The sequence below is a fragment of the Abramis brama genome (genome assembly GCF_963993115.1).
Source record: "Abramis brama genome assembly, chromosome: 3".
Lineage (NCBI taxonomy): Eukaryota > Metazoa > Chordata > Actinopteri > Cypriniformes > Leuciscidae > Abramis > Abramis brama.
Window position 1 is genome coordinate 28215670 of NC_139965.1, and position 19788 is coordinate 28235457.

Here is a 19788-nt window from a genome sequence, read left to right on the forward strand (position 1 = left end):
ACGATTGTGTCATAACCACACGACTCTCTGTCGCACAGTAGAGAAATTACCGTATGGACGGGAGGAGAAGTTCGCGGGCAATCGGGGGACGTGGAGGCAAAATGACAAAGTAATTAATCAGAATACTTAGCAAAAGTTTCTCCTTCTCCTAGCTCATGGACACCTCCTACTCACACTCTCCATCTCTGCAAGTTTCGAAAGGGAATGATTCAGATTTCTCTTGGCACAGCTACTAGAAGACAGACAGGTTGCTCACGTCACATCTACGTCGTCAAGCTCAGTTTGAGTCTGCGCAGTACGCTCAGCCATCAGGAAGTGAGTGCTTCTAATTTACTTCACTTTTCTCCGTTGAATCCAATGGGGTCGCTGTGTCCATTTCTTTTACTGTCTATGAGACGGGCTGAATTAAAATGCATTCACTCACATTAGGTTGCGGTGCTTATGGAAGAGCAGCGACATAGCTTTGCCTTGGTTCCTGATTTAAACAAATCTGCACTGAGGTAAGAGGAAAATAAAATCCCAGAAAGTTGAATTTAAAAAAAAAGAAGAAAAAAAGAAGAAAGAAAATGTCATCGAAACTTCTCTTTAGAGATTTTAAAATAGATAAGAAATTGAATATTTATATTTTTCTTTCAATATTTTGAGCATCACGAACAGTGAGCTTGCTGTGCCTGTTACAGTATTTTCTGTGCTTTCCCTTACCAAAATTAACCATGGTTTTATTATAGTAGGCTAACCATGTTTTTTTTTTTCATTGCCAGTTGTATCAGTTTACTACAAATACAATGGTTAAACTATAGTGTAGCAAAACCATGGTTTATTTGTGGATACATGGTTGAACTACAATAAAAATGTTTTTTTTTGTTTTGTTTTATTTGTTGTAAAACCATGGTAAATTTTCTTAATCTTTGCGCCTGTCTTGAGCGTGTCCTATCTCTGGCCATGTGTTAACGAATATTTCCACAAAACAAATAAATGTTCTAGAATAAAGAACATTAGTTTTGCACTCTTAAAGATTATTTTATGCTCCCACTATTTCTTAATCTGAATCACTCCCTGTCCATGTTCTATTCTAGACAATGTTTGAAAATGAAATAAATCACTTTCTGTATTCCTTCAAAGTCGCTTTAGATAAAATCGTCCGTTTAAATAAATGTAAATAAATAGCAGAAATAGCAAGAGTAGGCTAGTACGCGGTTATGAATTCAACAAAGTTTCATTTCACATTTGATCAATGGGGCTTTAATTTTGACATTAGTCTGCTGTGTTTGTAAACGTCATCATCCTGTGCCCGGACAAACTAAGCGCATGGGTGCACGTGAGATCAATGTTTTTTCCCGCATTTGTCACATTAAAAGGTACTTCTCTTATCCGTTTGTGTATTAAACAGGACATACGATATTCATTTTCGTTTGTACTCGTATCCACAATGCAGGCAGTGAAGTTAAGACGCGGTGCCTTTCTAATTTCCAAACTCTCGCAGGCAACACGCTGTTCTTCTAGTTCGCAGCCTGGCAGGGGACAGACCGCGTCCATTAGTGCGGGTCTACGCAGAATGACAACAGCTAGCTCACAGCCTGTTGTGATCCGCATCCCGAGACCCATGCAAGAACATATAGAGAACGTCAAACAGATGCAAAGCAAGAAGTTTGACAGGCTGCCAACAGTCAAGCCGGGCAGACTATTGATCAAGAGCAAGAACCCGCAGCTAAACCAGTCTGTAGGCTATACACTTGGAAAATTTGAACAACCTGTTCTGACATCAAAGGGATGGAAGAGTAACAAAACGTTAGGGGATTACTTCTCCATAAATAGCATCCAGAGTGCTCCACCATCCATGCTCAAGCAGAAGGAAAAGGGTAATGACACAGCTTCCACCACTAAAAAGACATTTAATTGCTTTCACATTTGTCCAGAACTGGTGGAGACTTTACACAGTCAGAATATAATTCACCCCACCACAGTGCAGATGCAAACCATTCCCAAAATACTAAAAGGACGCAATATTCTCTGCGCTGCAGAGACAGGAAGTGGAAAAACACTCGCTTACCTCCTTCCCATCATCCACAGGCTGCAGGAGGAGCCGTTCACAGACTCTGAGAGAAACATTCGCGCTGTGGTTGTTGTTCCATCACGGGAACTAGCAGAACAAGTGACATCTGTAGCTCGATCAATCAGCCAACGGTTTGGAATAGTGGTCAAAGTCGCAGGAGGTGGGAGAGGTGTGGGAAACATCAAAGCGGCGTTCACTCATGGTCAGCCGGATGTTTTAGTGGCCACACCTGGCGCTCTGCTAAAGGCTCTCCAGAAGCGGTTCATCAGCTTGAGCGAACTAAACTTCCTAGTCATAGATGAAGCCGACACTATGTTTGACGTCAGTTTTGCGGGCTTGCTTGAGGATATTTTTTCGCACACCCAGGTGGCGTCCAGACTCTCAGAGACAGTTGGGCTTGATCATAAAGCTCAGCTGGTTGTGGTGGGAGCCACGTTTCCGCGTGGTGTAGGAGAGGTCCTCAGCATGGTGACTGACCTGGCCAGCATGGTGATCGTTAAAAGCCGGATGCTACATCATCTCATGCCGCATGTAAAGCAGACATTTCTCAGGATCAAAGGTGCAGACAAGATTCTAGAGCTTCATCAAGCTTTGAAGAAGGCTGAACTGGAGCATAAAGGCGTTCTGGTGTTCTGTAACTCGGCTTCCACTGTCAACTGGCTGGGCTATTCGCTGGAGGAGATGGGTGTTCGTCATATGAGGCTCCAGGGAGAGATGCCTGCAACCATGAGAGAGGGAATTTTCAGGAACTTTCAAAGAGGGATTGTTGATGTTCTAATATGCACTGACATTGCTTCAAGAGGTTTGGACACACAGAGGGTTGGACTTATTGTCAATTATGACTTCCCAGAGACCCACACAGATTACATCCACCGGGCAGGGCGCGTGGGTAGAGCAGGTGGCTCCGGCGGAGGGGAGGTGCTGAGCTTCGTTACTCACCTGTGGGATGTGGAACTTGTGCAGAGAATAGAGACAGCAGCTAGGAGGAGAACATCTTTACCAGGGATGGAGTCAGAAATTCAGAAACCCAGCAATAAAACTGATGTTAAAGAAATGGAGAAAAACAAATAGGTGATCTACAAATCAGCCTTATTAAAAATGTCAAATGTTTATTGTATATTTGTTGTTTGAACCTTTAAAATAAACATGTTAAAATAACGTTTTGTCCTAAAGCTTCTGTTCACATTTGTATTAGACATCTTAATGGGATAGTTCACCCAAAAAAGGCAAAAATCTTCAAAATATATTTTCTTATGTGTTCTGGCCAAGAAAGAACACCATATAGGTTTGGTATTATTTGGTTCTTTGTGTATTTGTTGTTTTCAACCTTTACTAAACATTTAAGAACATTTTGGCCTAAAGCTTCTGTACACGTTTGTATTAGACATCTTAAGGCAGTGGTTCTCAATTCCAGTCCTCGGGACCCCTTGCTCTGCACATTTTGTATGTCTCTCTTATCTGACACTCTCAGTTCAGTTCATTGAGTCTCTCCTAATGAGCTGATGATCTGGTTCAGGTGTGTTAAATAAGGGAGACATACAAAATGTGCAGAGCAGCGGGTCCCGAGGACTGGAATTGAGAACCACTGTCTTAAGGGCTAGTTCACCCCAAAATCTAAATTCTGTCATCATTTAAATCATGTCTGAAAGCGCATATCTTAGTAAGTATTTCCTACTCTAGGAAGAACACCAGAACACCTTTATTCTTCAGTTTGGCCTTACTTTGGAAATGTTAAAAAATATGTTTTATATAGTTTGAATGTGTATAGTATGAATGTATTCCACACATACTACATTTGTCATGTTGTTATTGTCATGTGACCTACAGTGTCAGTTGCATCACTTGACTCGCTTCACTGCTATTCATGATGCTATTCACTGTAATTCCTATCCCGTGGCCTCATGGGATAGTAAAGTGTCCATCAGATGCTCACTTCAGAATAGCACTAAACATTTACAAATATTTTGGCCTAAAGCTTGTTTACATTTAGACTGAATGTTGTTTTTCATTTGAAAATGTTTGCAGTGACCTCTCACTGTTATATTATGTGAGGTATTTGACACTGAACAATAAATTGTACAACAAACAGACTAATTTAAGGAAGCTGTAAGTGGTGCTAAGACAAAACCACATTTAAATAGCAAGGTTTTATTGGTTGATGTGATGTTGGTTTATTTGCATTGTTATTTCAGTGCTGCTAATGCTGCATCTTTTGCCTAATGGGAATGAATGTGATATAGAGGTCTGAAAGTGAGGCTTCATGCTTCACTACCAACTGTTTATCACGGCACAACAGGAGGGTTGCCATGAGATAAATTTGAACTTTGCTGCAGTGTTATTGAGAAGAGGGTCTTTCATAACATTGATTAGAGAAGACGTAAACAGGGAGCTGTGAAGAAAAAGCAACCTGGCCAAGCAGAACTACTCTCTTATGAAGTAAATGTACACGTTCTTGTTTTTTCAAGTCCATTTTGTGAGATTCATGCTTTAATGTATGAAAGACAGACAAACACTCATGCAAATGCCCTTGAGATGCATAATGTTATTGACTGTAGAGTACAGCAACATTTTGGCTTTGAAATGCAACAAATACTTTTGGGTTTAATTGTACACTCCATTTAAAGGTTCATTTGGTTCATCAGAAATGCAGGAGGAGATAATTTTATTGAAAGTGTTGAAAAAAAGGATGTTTAGGCTATATGTGGATCTTTGTCTGCTTTTTTTCACATTATGATATTTGGTGTAAAATGTATAGAGAATGAGGTTGCATATCTATAACTGTTAATGACCCAAATTATGTTCCAGGCACAAAAAAATTACCATGCTTTAATTAGAAATTTATATTTGTTGATTCAAGTTTATTTCATGAAAACTTTATATAGAAGGCATTGTAAATTCAGGTTGCTAGCAATGCTAAGATATTTGATAACTTTTGTCTAAAAAGAATTTGATTCAATTTTAGATACTGGACAAAAGTATAGAATTACTAATGAAATAATGGTCACTGTGTGATAGTGATAAAGCACTCAAAGATTAATTTACCAGCATCTAATCTAATTATGATACAAAATAAAAAATACAAATAAAAAACCCTGAGAAAAGTGATGTGCTTTGACACTGACAATGTCTGAAAGGGTTAACTTTGTTATTAATGATTTGTCTGAGCATGATTTAGCATCACCAGATTCTGGATATTTTCCCTGACTACTCACCTGGGAGTTCTCCCAGTGTAAAACATTTTTTATCATGGTGCACTGCCAGACCTTTATAGTGCTGATACTATGTGAAATGCAGCACTGTTTATAAATGTATTCAAATATACATCATATACTTACGAAGAAAGAAAATAACAGAAAGTTACCAGTCTGTACTTTGACACAGTCATTCCAAAGTTATGTGATCTGTGCAAAAAAAAAAAAAAAAAAGTGTAATTTTTAGGGTTACCTACAGCACTGTGTTATCATTTGTAGTACTATTATATCACATTATAGAGAGAGCTGCATTCCACAAGGATTAAAGGCATGAGTGATGGTAGCATTTTATGCAATCATATTCACCTGACAGGAACCTGACCTGTTGGAAAATGTGCCATTCTTTTTTCGTCATCAGGGAAGTTCCTAAGTTTTGAGACACTCTTGACTTGTTCCTGATTCTAAAAAAAAAAAGTGTTTATAAGAGGTTTTGTCCTGATATCTCACAGAGAGCCGTGAGTAATAGACTGGTAAGAGGTGCGCACACACACACACAAAAGTTTCCACTGGTCTTTTGTTTAGGACAATCACCAGTTTATGTCAAACAGTTAACCATAAGCATTAGGATACAGATAGACATCCTTTTTAAAGAAGAACCCACTCTAACTTACTCTTAAAGGACCAGAAAACCTAAACATACATTTTATTTTTCATTGAATTAGATATTTTTTTTATTTGAATTCTTAAGGGGGAAACCTTCAATAATATTTTCTTTTTATAATGGATATATAACCAGAAGACTGGACATAATACACTGAAACAAACGTCACCAAATATATAATTACAGCATACAAGTAAATATTGAGGTTTATGGCATGTTTATACTGAGACTGAAAGTGTTTGTTGAATACAACATAAACACTAAAAAGGAGTTCAGACAGCACAGTTCATTCACAAACACAGCCTTTTACGAATCACTTCTTTTAGAATCACTTTTCACACATTCAAAAGAATCACTTCCTGTAGAGTGGATCTTTCAAACATATTCAAAAACTATCTTATAATAATTATATTTTTAAATGCATATCTATATATGTTTGAGTTATTTTCAATAACATTAAATACACATTAAACAATGAACATAAAAAATGTAATAAAACAACATTTCAATGACAAACACTATTTACACTTAAATAGTTCACACTTTTTTCCTAAGCAAATGCCTTTGATATACATGGATTGAGATATTATAGGATTTTTACTTCTCAAGGTAGCTTTTTCTTTTTACTGTCCATGTTAGTCAAACCTTCTTGAATGTGATCCATACACTACTAGGCTATGATCCAGAAACAACAACACAAATGTTTGCCCATTTTTTTAAACAGTACTGATATCTCTAAAAAAATTTGAGTCACAAGTTAGTAGTGGAATGTGTCATGGAGAAGTTCTCCATGCGAATGCGCACCACTTTCTCCACAGGCGGAGGGGAGTAAAAAAAATGGCAAGTGAAGACCTGCTTGCAGGCTTTTCTGAAGTTTTCCGAGAGGAAAGCATAAAGAATGGGGTTGACACAGGAGTTTCCATAGGCCAGGCAGTGAGAGATGATGCGAAACGCAAAGGAAGCATCATTCAAGGGAAACTGGCCGAACTCCACCCACATAGCAATAATGTGGTGCGGCATCCAGCAGATGAGGAACGCAGCGACAACCAACAACACCGTCTGAGCCGTCTAGGGAACACAGAAAGAGAGAGAAAAATTGGTTGGTTAATCATACCTCAGATGACCTGAATTTTTCGCAGGTATACAGAAACAAACTTTCTTTAAATAATTTAAATAATAGTTTTTTTAAGGTGTTAGCACTTGTGAAAGTTATTCTGTAAAAGGTGCTGGCCTTTTTTAATGGATGACAGAATTATTGAGGCTGAACAGAGCGTATGATTCAGACTCTGCTGTAACCGTAACTGAGACAATCATCTGTGTGGGCTGGGAATCAAAGGCTGGACAGGACATTGAAGAAAGGCAATAGTGCAAGACTGTGGTAGCAGGTGGCATGGGTCTGATTTTCACTGAATTGAAAGTGGAGGCCAAAGTGGGAGAGTGTGGCATATTCTTCCTTGTTTCTCAACCTGGAGTCAAACTGTTCTTACAAGGCAGATGACACCCAGTGAACCTTTTGTAGGCTTGATAATGCGTACCTCATCCTGCAAAAGATGAAGAAACGCATCCTTTGAGTGGGCAGATGAGGCTCCACACCAAAAGATGATTGATGAGAGCAGAATGAACTCAATTATGAAACTAAAATTAGCAGTAATGTGTAGCGGCAAGAGATGCATTCTCTAATGGATGTTATGTAGTCGCTCTGTTCAAAATCTATACAATAAATGGTGCCTGGCAATATGAATGATGCTGGAAGAGAGGCTGGAAAGGACGCCAATTTTCAAAATGTTCTTTTTATATTCACTTCCACAACTTTGTACAGCTGGTTGTTTTTGCCACACCAGGAAAGTAGACATTCAACCTTCCTCCAATATATGAACTCATTAGCAAAGATAAGACCAGTCTATAGTTGGCACTAGCCATGTGGAGAGCATCTGCCTAACAGAAATCACAGCCCACACATTGTGATTTGCTTAAGGTTAAGTATTGTTTGTAATAGAATAATTCTGAGTAAAGCAACATTATCAAAGATAGGATAAACATATGCCAATATAGATTATAGCCAGTATATTTGGCAGATTTTGAAATATTCCAGACACTTCCAGTGGTAGAACATCAAAATGAAACAAATACACAAAGGACTTAAAAAAGATCTGGATATTTCAAACTAGGGATGCACCGATACCGGTACCAGTATTGGTATCGGGCCAATACTGTGCTTGTGTACTTGTACTCATTAAAATGCTCTGATACCAACAACCGATACCGCACAGTTACCGATACCAGTACAGTGCTTGTGACAGAGAAACACTGACAACAGAGCAAGAAGAGAGCAGAATGGATACAGTATATCAGAGAAGGATGTCTATGTGTCACGTTTTGGGTTTTGTTTCTTGTTCTTGTCATTGTCATGTTTATGTGTCTTGTCATGTGATCCTGCCATGTGTCTTGTCATTGGTTAATCGTCTGATCATTGTTCACAGGTGTTCATTGTCTTGTAATTAGTCTGTGTATTTAAGCCCTCATGTTTGCCCTGTGTCTTTGTTGAGTATTGAATGTTTTTTGTCGATGTTCTTGTTTTGAGTTTCCAGTTTCATGCCTTTTGTTTTATGCTTGATCACATTTTGTTAATAAATTGCAATTGCATCTCACTTCAACTTGCCTCCAGTGGACTAAATCATTATACTATGAAGCAAATGTATCGAATTAATAGAATGTTTAACAAATTAAATATTTACACCTATATAGCCTATGTAAAGTGGATTGAGAACACAGCAGCACAGACGCACAAGCTTATCAAGCGCACATCCCTTTTTCACAGACATCGCTGGAAAGTTTGTAGTTCGGTTGGTATGTCAATAGCAAAGAAGGTAAAAGAAGTCACATAACTAATGTAAACTGATGGTAAAGAGAGAGAGCGCACTTCTGTTGCATGCTCTTAATTGCTGATCGCTCGCAGCACATGCATCATTTGGATTAAAACTAAAACTCATGTGTATGCAGAGATGGGCATGTAACAGTATAGCCTAGTATAGACAGTATAGACTATGTCTATGTGAACGCAAACAGTTGAGAAATAAAATGCATGTGTAACAGTATAGCCTATTGGATCCGTGCAATCGGTCATAAAGGGACAGCAGCTTAATAAACCTGCTGCTGTGTTTTTAATGTTATTTAAACAACAAAGGACAAATAAATTACTCACTGCTCTTCAGTTAATTACTCAATACATTTAATAAATATTCATCTATATTTCATTTATACAGTGAAGACAGTCCAGTGTTATTTTACATTTGATTACTTTTAAATTTACATTAATTAGGCTAGTAGTTTTGCTGTAGTATCAAAAATGTAAAATTGTGATATTTCATTGGTATCTAAAATACTGGTATCATAGCGTTGAGCCCTGCTGAAGCAGTTCTAAATTTGTGCTGTGCTATTAAATGAAAGATAAAATATGAGAAAGGAATAGAATGTAGAGCCCTGCGCGGGACTGTTTTCTTAATCCCGCTAAATTTCTGACTATTACCGTGTGTTTTGCACTCCCGCAAAGGCTTACAGCTTGAGGAAATTGTGGAAAAAAATTACGAAACATTACAAAAACATTAGGGCTATGCAAAACGTTCAGAATAACAGAGGTAAAACATTCTGTTTAAATAAACTGACCATAAGATAAAGTAATGCTAGCACCATAAATGACAAACCGAAGTCAGCTTTTTATTGGCCTTAACTCTCAACTGTTAAAACAAAACATCACAACTATAGTGGAGCCTAAAACTTATTTAAACATATGCGTAACACACACACACACACACACACACACACACACACACACACACACACACACACACACACACACACACACACACACACACACACACACACACACACACACACACACACACACGCACACACACACACACGCACACACCTAAACATCACAGATAAAATTTGGGAACCTGAAAAGGCACAATATTTAATTGAATTATTATAAAATAAATAAATATTAAATTAAATATTATAAAAAAAAAAAAAGAAGAAAAGAAATAAAAACCTCAGATAGGCTATCATAGGTGTTTATGTAGCCTAACTAAATAACAGCAAAAATAAAATAAATAATACTAAAAAACATTAAATGTAGCTACTTAACGAATGAATTAAATAATGAATCACTTGGCCTAGCCTGCTATGGAGGAAGAGCATATTACTGATCGACTGCGGTGAACTTCATTTGTTGACTCCTTTCTTGTTGCATGGCAAAACGCGGCATTGTGGGACCCGCGCTGTATTTTTTGACCGCCCACTCCCACCCCCAGCAAAGGTAAAACCGTCCGCTCTCACGAGATTTACGTTGGGTCCCGCATGACCCCAATCCCAATGCAGCCCTCTAATAAAATGAACAGTGAAAGTAACAGAGGCCTGTACAATACATTTTAACATCCAAATATAAGTATGAAAATAATTGAAGGAAATATAAAGTTGCTAAACAAATTAAATCAATAAAAATGATTCATATTCTTTTGGATTCTCTGTGTAATATAGCTTATTTAAAAATTACAAATGCAATGAAAATACACGTATGGGTATCAGCAAGTACCAACATTGAAAGTATAGGCTATTGGCATTGTTCTGGAAAAAGTGGTATCGGTGCATCCTGCTTGAAACAGAGTGTGGCTGAGTGATGAAGACAAATAGAAAAAGAGAAATGAAATAGACCACCATGATTAGTCATAGGATGAAAGTCTAGCAAAGTGCAATAAATTTTCTGCTAGATTGGTGTTGTCCTCATTTGGCCCTAGACTCGCTTCAGCCTTTAATATCCTTTGGAGTTTTGAGATCTTGATAGAATGATTTCAAATTTGACACTTCTTTTCATACTTGGCTGTACCACGTGAAAGCTGTGCTACATTTGAGATATATTTTGTAGAGAAATCAATATCATTGTCAGACTGACTGATTGATTATTATTGAGCAATGTTAGACACAAAGCAACAGTTCTGATGAACTCCTGTCAATAACTGGTGAGCATATTTAAGCAGATAAGGAGATAAACATTTCCAAAGAGGTGCCATTGAACTACTAATGATGTTTGAAAGCCATGCTTCTTCATCACATCTTTCCCTATACAGTACCTACCTGGAATGTCCATATTTACTAAGAACATCAGGTACAGGTAACAAGATAAATGTATAACTGTTTGGTGGAGCAAATACACCACAGCTACTTCTCACATAAACAACAAAATAGCAACTCCTTGCTTGACTTCAGTATCACTGCGGACAGACATGGTTTACTTCGGAAACACAGCTGGAGATTTTACAGGACAGGATCAGATTAATGTAAATAAACAAGCGAGAAACCAACTGTTTCTTTTCTCCTTTGGCGGTCATTTCATCTTACTTTAATCTCTCCGTTCAATGCTCATTATTCACAATCCATTTTATTTCTGAGGTGTTCACCACTGAATAGCGGTATCTTTGTTTGGGTTGTACTGTTATTTATTGTGTTTATTTTTAAACCTAAGAAATTTCAGTAGATAATAAACTCTAGACAACATGAGCTGTGGAAAATTGATCTAGGAGCTTTAAACAGATTTTTAAAACCATTGAAAATTTCTCACAGCCTCACTTTCATACCTGTCATGGCCCTGCTCTGAATAACGTCTATAACCGCTGGTCTAGGATCAGTTTTCTCAGTAATAACAGCATATTGGCGAAACAGATTTGGTGTTTTCTTGAGAGTGTCAAAGGTTTTTATTTACAAAGTTTTTTTTCGCATTGAGCAATGCAGCCAATCACAAACATATCTGATGATTTCTTGAGAGCAAACTGCCAAACAGACGTGTTTAAATTAGAATCCACTCACCTCTCAAACTCAAAACTCAAACTTTTTGTCCAGTGCTGAGTTCCACACGCTCGCAAATACTCTCATTATAAGTTAACTTATAACAAACAAACTTTAGAAATTACATAGGCTAAATAAGAGATTCATTGTGCAGTCAGCTTCATTGATTATAGCGGAACTTTGTGAGATTGCGATGAATTGAGATGAATCATATGAGAGCTTTTTAGTGATTATAAGGGGAGCGCTTTTAGCTTGCTTTCTAGGCGATATACTGTTTATGTATATATATAATCCATTCAGAATATGAATGGATTCTAACTAATAATAACAAACTAATAATAAGACCAACTGGAGTGACAGAACCCTGACACATTTACTCATCCTCATGTCATTCTAGACCTGTATGGCTTTCTTCTGTAGAAAACAAAAGACATTTCCGTGTTTTTGTCCATACAATGGAAGTCAATGGGGTCCACTGTTGTTTCATTGGACAAAATAACTTTGTTCCTTAGAGAAAGTAAGTCATATAGGTTTGGAGTGACATGACGGTTTATAAATGATGACATTTTTCGTTTAAGAAAGAAATATGGTCAATTTTAATTTCAGGTTAACTATGTTAAATAGCATAGGACACATCCAATATCCAATATTACTTGCAAATCAAAATTATTTATGGGTCTCTATTGGGTATTTTGTAAGAATGACAAAATGCTCCATACAACTTGTTTGACATGACAGTACATATAAGAAACTGTATAGAGTTGAAATTAGAAATGAAGCATTCAATGTTTTACAGTCCGGTTTTCTACAAGGAAATGTTGTCAAATACAGTATGGTGAATAAAACGGTGATCATACATGCTGTCTTATTTCGGAGGCTGCACCCTCTGAAGGTCACATTTGTCCACCGCATATCATTGAGGATGTTTCATTTAAAAAAAGTAACCATTATAAAATTGACCATTATTCCTTTTGTGGTGTAAATGATTGTAATTTCTTTCTTATTTTGGAATGTAATGGTTACTTTTCTGAAGTGAGGCAGCCTCAATAAAGTATGCGGCCGACAAATGCGAACCTCCGGAGGATGCAGACTTCAAAATGAGACACAGCCAGAGAAATGGATCACTCACAGTAAAACAAAACAAAACAAAATGAAAACAAAACAAAACATAACAAAACAAAACAACCAGTACTTTAACATTGTAGAGATGCACAACACTGCAAACCTGCAACCATGTTTTCTTTTCAGATATTAAAACTTTCTTATTGACATGCATAACAACCATAATGACACAGATGAAACAGAAGCTGTGGGCACTAGGGCCATCGCAATGAAACATCTTCAAAAATATAACAATGCTTCATTTTTGTGATAGCAGAAGGAAGAGCATAATGGGAAGGCCTAAATATCTTTGTCCACACATCAAACAATGAGCAAAATTTAAACACACACTGAGGGGAATTTTTCTTTTTTACATTTTATGACTGACCTAGCTCTGTCCACTGTTTCACAAACAGCAGGTAAATAATAACATTATATGTGAATTTGTACATTTTTAATGGTGTGAATGAACAGCAGAAAATAATGAGTGGCTCATAACAGCTCTCAGACTGATTCAAACATAATTACTGCTATTTCCCCTCTGCCACCATCCACAAAACCAACTGTCAGAACCCTGGGCAAAGGAAAACAAGTTGTTTATACAGCACAAATTGTGAAGGTAGCCTGTTACTATGGGCTGAAAGGGTTTGTCAGTGGCCAGACACCTGTTGTGACCTCCACTGTCTGCAATTATGTTTCAGTTCTCTTCTCCTTGGTCTCTCCCTGGGTCTTCTTTCTTTCTCTTACTAGACTGTTTTGCTCTCTCTCACATAATTCTCTTCCCAATTACACAATCACTTTTCCATGTCTACTTCACCTGCAACACATTTGAGTGTTAACCTTCAAATATATGCTACTTAATGATAAGACAATAAGTCTATCTGCATAAGCTGGCTTGTAATCCACTTACATGAAAGTAAGAAATTTCTTTGATAACACCTTAATACTCCAGTTCAAAAGGGCAGTTACCAAGTGAATTGGAAAGTGTGAGAGTGAACTATAATGAATAGGACTGCTAACAACTCAGGTATTTTGTAATAATTACATGGAAAATTACTTTCAGATGTACTGTCAAGAGCCCTGTCTATATTTATGGAAAATAGGGTGAGTATCAAAAATCATTAAAGGCCCACTCAAGTGCATTGAAAAGCGCAGCATTATTTATTTAGCGTCAGAGACAGACACAGAAGAGAATAAATTGTTGAATAAAGTTGAATTTTTGAGTAATTAATGACAGAATTTTCATTTTTGGGTGAACTAACCCTTTAAGCAAATAAAATGTTTTTTAAAAAGTTTGTTTAATGGAGGAAACTTTTTTTCTCCAACTCAAGAGAATCGATGACAAAAATGAATCATTGGCCTCAAATTCTGCTCTCTCTCTAAGATGAAAATACAAATTATATGTAATGCCTTTGCAAAAAAAAAAAAAAACATTAAGCAAAGTTTGATTTATACATGGAGCCTCATACAGCCAATAACAACAAATACACACCAACTCTAGAGATACAGACATTCCTTCTTGAAGAAAAAACTAATAAACATAAAAAGGAAAGACTAAACATTAAAAATGTTTGATTCTGTGACTGGAGCAGTGGATTAAATTATTGAAAGATAAAATTATTGGGATGATTTACTATATGTATTTAAAAAATATTTTATTATGTGCAAACAGATAAATAAAACATTCCATATATATATATATATATATTTATTTATTTATTTATTATCTATTATTATATTGCTTCTTTTTGAGTGATTATTTTTACCAGTACTTTTACTTGAGAAGTTTTACCCATGATTAAAGTTTTAAAAGCGTCTATACTCACCACCCACTTCTGAATGGCAAATTGAAATTTAATGCTAGAACTAAAAAAGATGGATACAGAACAACATTCAGGTAGAGTGCCTGTACATTTACATCTGTAATGTAACATACTTAAAATTGCATTTTGAAGTAGGCTACGTACCTTTGTTAGTGCTATGACCCTGATACCATTAGATCCTTTTAGCTCTGTGCACTAAAAGTAAGAGGAAGAACGAGAAAGGCATTCTTGTGTTTAAAAAGCTAGATGGAGCAGAACAGAACAAACTGCACGCATCTCAAAACATATTTTTTTTTGTTTTTAACACCACAAGAGTCTTGTCAAGTTTATCTATCTTTAAACCTTGCTTCAAAATAATGCTTTCAAAAATGATAGAATTCCAAACATATTTTCTACCGTTAAATTCTAGTTAAATTTCTTTCTACCGGCTGTTGTTTACTTATTATTAGACACCTTCATTTCAGACCATTAGTCACTAAATGCTCTGTGAACACTGCAGGTACTGTACCATGAAGGTCACAGGCGCAGAAGTGCACCTTTAATTTAACAGAGCTGAGTGCTCACTAAGAACCAACTCACTTACAAATCCTTAAGGTTATTTATTGTTTGTTTTGTTAAACAATACATTTCCACCAATTTGACATATTTTATGGACAAATAGGTGGCTATTATCAATCACACCAACAGTGTTATCAGCCAATCACAGTGACATGGAAAGCCATCCCCAATGAGAACACAATAAGAGACACTACCTCCCTCTGAACCTTTACCCGCTGTTGCAAGCACGACCCAATGTATGGTGGTCATTAAATATGTAAAAACTTTAGCTCTCTGCAACCCCCCCACCCCCTAAAAAAAACCTGTATTGTTTTGATACACAGTCTATCCTCTCGGGGCATCACACATCTCTATACTTCAATTACAAGTAAGCCTTTTCCTTACAGCATGCTGACTCCTTATCTGCCACATAATAAGAAGACAGTTGCTTTGGCAGGAACATCAATCCATTGATCTCAAAGGAAATGGAATCCTTACTGTGGTGTGCAACACCAATGTAATGGGTCTCCCTTTGATGTGGCTGCTAGCTCAGACTTTTGTCTGTTGAGAAGCGAGTATCCCTTGTTTCTGCTTTTATTACATTATGCACTCTAAAACATCGTTCAACTTCTCTTTCTTAATCTTTAATCAGATTCAAAACAAAGTAATCTAAAGGTGTATCTCTTGGTATGACTGAGTGATATTAATGGTGTGAACAGTGTTTACATCATCAAGGACTGATCATAAATGTATTAAAACAACACAATGTAAAATGAAAGCTAAACAAACTCAGTTATTTTATTGTACGGCCACCTTTGATAGCAATTTTAGCTGCTAGTTTGTAAGTTTAATTGGCCACATTTACATCATACAGATTCTATCTTAGCAAATTGTAAGTGCATTAATCACATTAATGGAAATTACTAGGACAAGTATCCGTGAAATCCATAATCAATTAAATGTTAATTTAATCACTTTGCTGCCCAAAAAAATAGTCAAGAAGAGACATTGCCAGTGGACTAGGACAGCGAATCTGAATCGTATTCTAGCACATTCCGGCATATTACTGAGCGTCCCTATTGTAATGCAGCCATCATCATGCTTTACTGTAGGGAGGGTGCTCACACAGTAATGTGCTTTGTTAGATTTATGCCAAACAACATATTTTAACACAGAGGGAAAACAGTTCAAGATGAAAAATTCTTGCAGAATGATTTAAACTATATCCTGTATCCAGGCCCTTACACAATAAACCATCATTTATGAGTTCATATTTGCATGATCCTTAAATGAGATAAAGTTAAACATATTTGGAGTGCTATGCTATCTATTATGTAAGGGCTTGAGCATGAGACTTGACTTGAGAGATAAATGGAGTACTTGGAGTACTTAAGTAATAGAGATTACTAAAGAATATTCAATACATAATAGAGAGAACATAAATAGAGGAGGATGTGGGGTGGAAGAGGGATGCTGGAAGTATTGTCACTGGACTGAGGTAAGCGGCTATTTATATAGGCTGCTCGTGTAATAAGTGATAGGACATAAGATAAGATGAAGTTTTGTTTAGAACACCATATATATCCCAGGGTTCCGAATATTTTCATATGCTACTGTATGTAGGCATTTATAAAACACACAATTCAGAGTATATGGGTTCAAAACAAGTTCATCTTTATCAACAGCATTTGTGACAGGCTGTAAATGACCAGAAAATTATTTTGACTGGCCTCACAGTTTGTTAAAAACAAACACAAATCACATTTACAGTAAAGCACTTACAATGGTAGCAAAGGGCATGCATTCCAGAGGGTTTAAAAGCAGATACGTGAAACTAAAAATTCTGTTAAAGCACTTGTATTAATTCTGCCATACAAACGTGTGTAATGTGAACCGTAATACTGCTAAATCATGCTTTTAGCACTGGGACTATTTATATGGTCATGGAAAAGTTGAAGGATTAGGATCAAATTCAGTGGATAATACATGATTTGTCATGTATTATAATAAACATTTTGTCAGTTCAATTAATTTTTTTACAGAATTTCAAATTCCATGATTGAAATGTGTTCGAAGCATAAAAATGTATATTAGCATAAACGTCACTGCAACACAGCCTCTTTGTGCCTTACTGCAATCATTACCTTACTGCAAGACAATTTATTTTTCCTGCCAAAACATTTGGATTTACATTCAATCAACAAGTTCAAAGCTGAATGGATGGCATCACAGGACAAAGAAAAGTAATAATAATAATAATAATAATAATAATAATAATAATAATAATACGTTTATTTTTTATAGCGCCTTTCAAGAACCCATGGTCGCTTCACAAAATAATACAAATAGTAGACAGACAAAAGAATTTTTCGCAACATATAAATTTCGGCAAAGTATGTGAAATAAAATAAAGGTGAGAGAGTGGTAGACAGAGAAATAGAATTGAAGATTATTTATTGAGCATGGTAAATATATGAGTTTTAAGTTTTGATTTGAAGATCTGGAGGTTGTCGATGGCACGAAGATTAGGGGGGCAGTTTATTCCATAGCTTAGGGCCTACAAAAGCCCTACCACCCACAGTAGATAGTTTAAACCTGGGGACGACAAGCAAATTTTCGTTGCTAGATCAAAGAGTCCGGACAGGAAGGTATGGTTGCACTAACTCAGCGAGGTATTGAGGTGCGGGACCATGACAGGCTTTATAAACTAAGACTAATAGTTTAAACTGGATGCGATTGACCACAGGAAGCCAGTGAAGTTGATGAAGGATAGGGGTAATATGTGCAGATTTTTTATTATATGTAAGTGCTCGAGCAGCAGAGTTTTGTACCATTTGAAGGTGATGTATTGCTTTGGTGGGTAGGCCGCTGTATAAGGAGTTACAGTAGTCCAATCTGGAAGTTATGAAAGCATGAATAACAGTTTCAGCATCTCCAAAGTTAAGAGAGGGGCGTATACGAACAATATTCCGCAGGTGAAAGAAACATGATTTAACAGTCTGACCGATGTGTGAGTGAAAGCATAACGTGGGGTCAAACAAAACTCCCAGATTCCGCACAGTTTTTGAAGGCCTAATCTGAACACCATCAATAAAAAAGTCATGTCCGGGTAAACTCTTTGATTTGGGGCCAATTAACAGGATTTCAGTTTTCCCAGCATTAAGCTGTAAGAAGTTATCAGACATCCATGTTTTAAGTTCCTGAAGGCAGGAGATAACAGAAGTGAGTGGACAAGCTGAGTTGGGGTTAATCGTGAAATAAATTTGAATATCATCGTAACTATGAAAGTTGAGACCATGCCATCTGATGATCTGGCCAAGTGGCAGCAAATAAATGAGAAATAGAAGAGGACCAAGTACAGAACCTTGAGGTACACCATGAGAAATAGTGACAGTACGGGATTGATTCTCACCTATCCTAACAAATTGCTGTCTATCCGATAGATATGAAGTCAACCACCGAAGAGCCGCACCAGTGATACCTATTGAAGACAGTCGAGAAAGAAGTGTAGAGTGGCACACAGTGTCAAATGCTGCACTGAGGTCAAGAAGAACCAGGATACTATGTGCACCAGAATCAGAAGCCAGAAGGAGATCATTTAGCACTTTTAAAAGAGCTGTTTCTGTGCTGTGATATGGACGTAAACCAGATTGTAGTGGTTCAAATAGATTATGTCTCTCTAAGTGTGACTGCAGTTGTGCCACAACTACCTTCTCAAGTAGCTTGCCAACAAAAGCGAGGTTCGATATTGGTCTATAGTTGTTCTGAATGGCGTTGTCGAGGCCGGACTTCTTGAGAAAAGTCCAATTACAACAAGTATATCTGGCACCAACTACGCAGGTGAACAAAAAGAGAAGCAAGGCATGGGGTGACTAGATCAAAGGAGAGTTTGAAAAGTATGCCATATGCAAAATCTACTATGCTGTTCACACAAGCAATAACATTCCGTCTTTTTACCCATTACCAAAATACCGGTAAACTCTGTGAAACCAATAATCTGCTTTAGTTTCACTATCTGTCCAATTTGACAACATTCTTGAGTGTGAGACGCTGAAAAAGCTGTGACACAACGCAATGGTCAAAGACCTCCTTCTAGCACATTTAGATAGAAAAACAATTAAGCTTACTGTAAACAGTGTGGAGTTATCACTTCATCTCCATCAGGGCTTTATGACTGGCCCAAAGCAGACTTCTTACATTACTCCTACCTGCTCATACAAGTAATCTTATGCTTTGTTCACACATAGCATCATAATTTACTAGAAAATGTTACCCAATTTCTCATACCAAAAAGACTAATTTACTGGTATTTTTGAAAATGTCCTGTTCACACATGATCTCTAAACAGTAACTTACCAGTAAAGACTGTGTGTGTGAAAGGGGCTATAGTTTTACATAATTTATAAACAGACAATCTATAAAGGAACCTTGTTAAAAAAAAAAAAAAAAAAAAGCATTAAATTGAATTCATACGCCATTCTTTAGTTCCACATTATATAAGCCAGGATTGTAATCAAAGTGGAACATGAAGCAAATGCTGATTTTTATTAATTCAAGTAATACGAATATTTAAGAAATGCC

The 19788-nt window shown here is 36.8% G+C and overlaps 2 protein-coding genes across 2 annotated transcripts in view; one reads left to right on the forward strand and one right to left on the reverse strand.

Annotated features, from left to right (window-relative positions):
* The first annotated feature begins 1291 nt into the window (after window positions 1–1291).
* Window positions 1292–3211, forward strand: ddx28 (DEAD (Asp-Glu-Ala-Asp) box polypeptide 28). Its single transcript, XM_084107682.1, has one exon. The coding sequence runs from the start codon at window positions 1328–1330 to the stop codon at window positions 3122–3124; it is 1797 nt and encodes a 598-aa protein (XP_083963808.1). The 5' UTR covers window positions 1292–1327; the 3' UTR covers window positions 3125–3211.
* Window positions 3212–5955: 2744 nt separating this feature from the next.
* galr1b (galanin receptor 1b) overlaps window positions 5956–19788 on the reverse strand; it is a 53371-nt gene continuing 39538 nt past the window's right edge. The window contains exon 3 of the mRNA XM_084107928.1: window positions 5956–6973. Within this exon, the coding sequence (XP_083964054.1) occupies window positions 6656–6973 (318 nt within the window). The 3' untranslated portion in view covers window positions 5956–6655. The remainder of the gene's footprint in view (window positions 6974–19788) is intronic.

Bases quoted from the DNA above. Each gene is read 5' to 3' on its own strand.
- ddx28 (XM_084107682.1), top strand. From the start codon at position 1,328: ATGTTTTTTCCCGCATTTGTCACATTAAAAGGTACTTCTCTTATCCGT.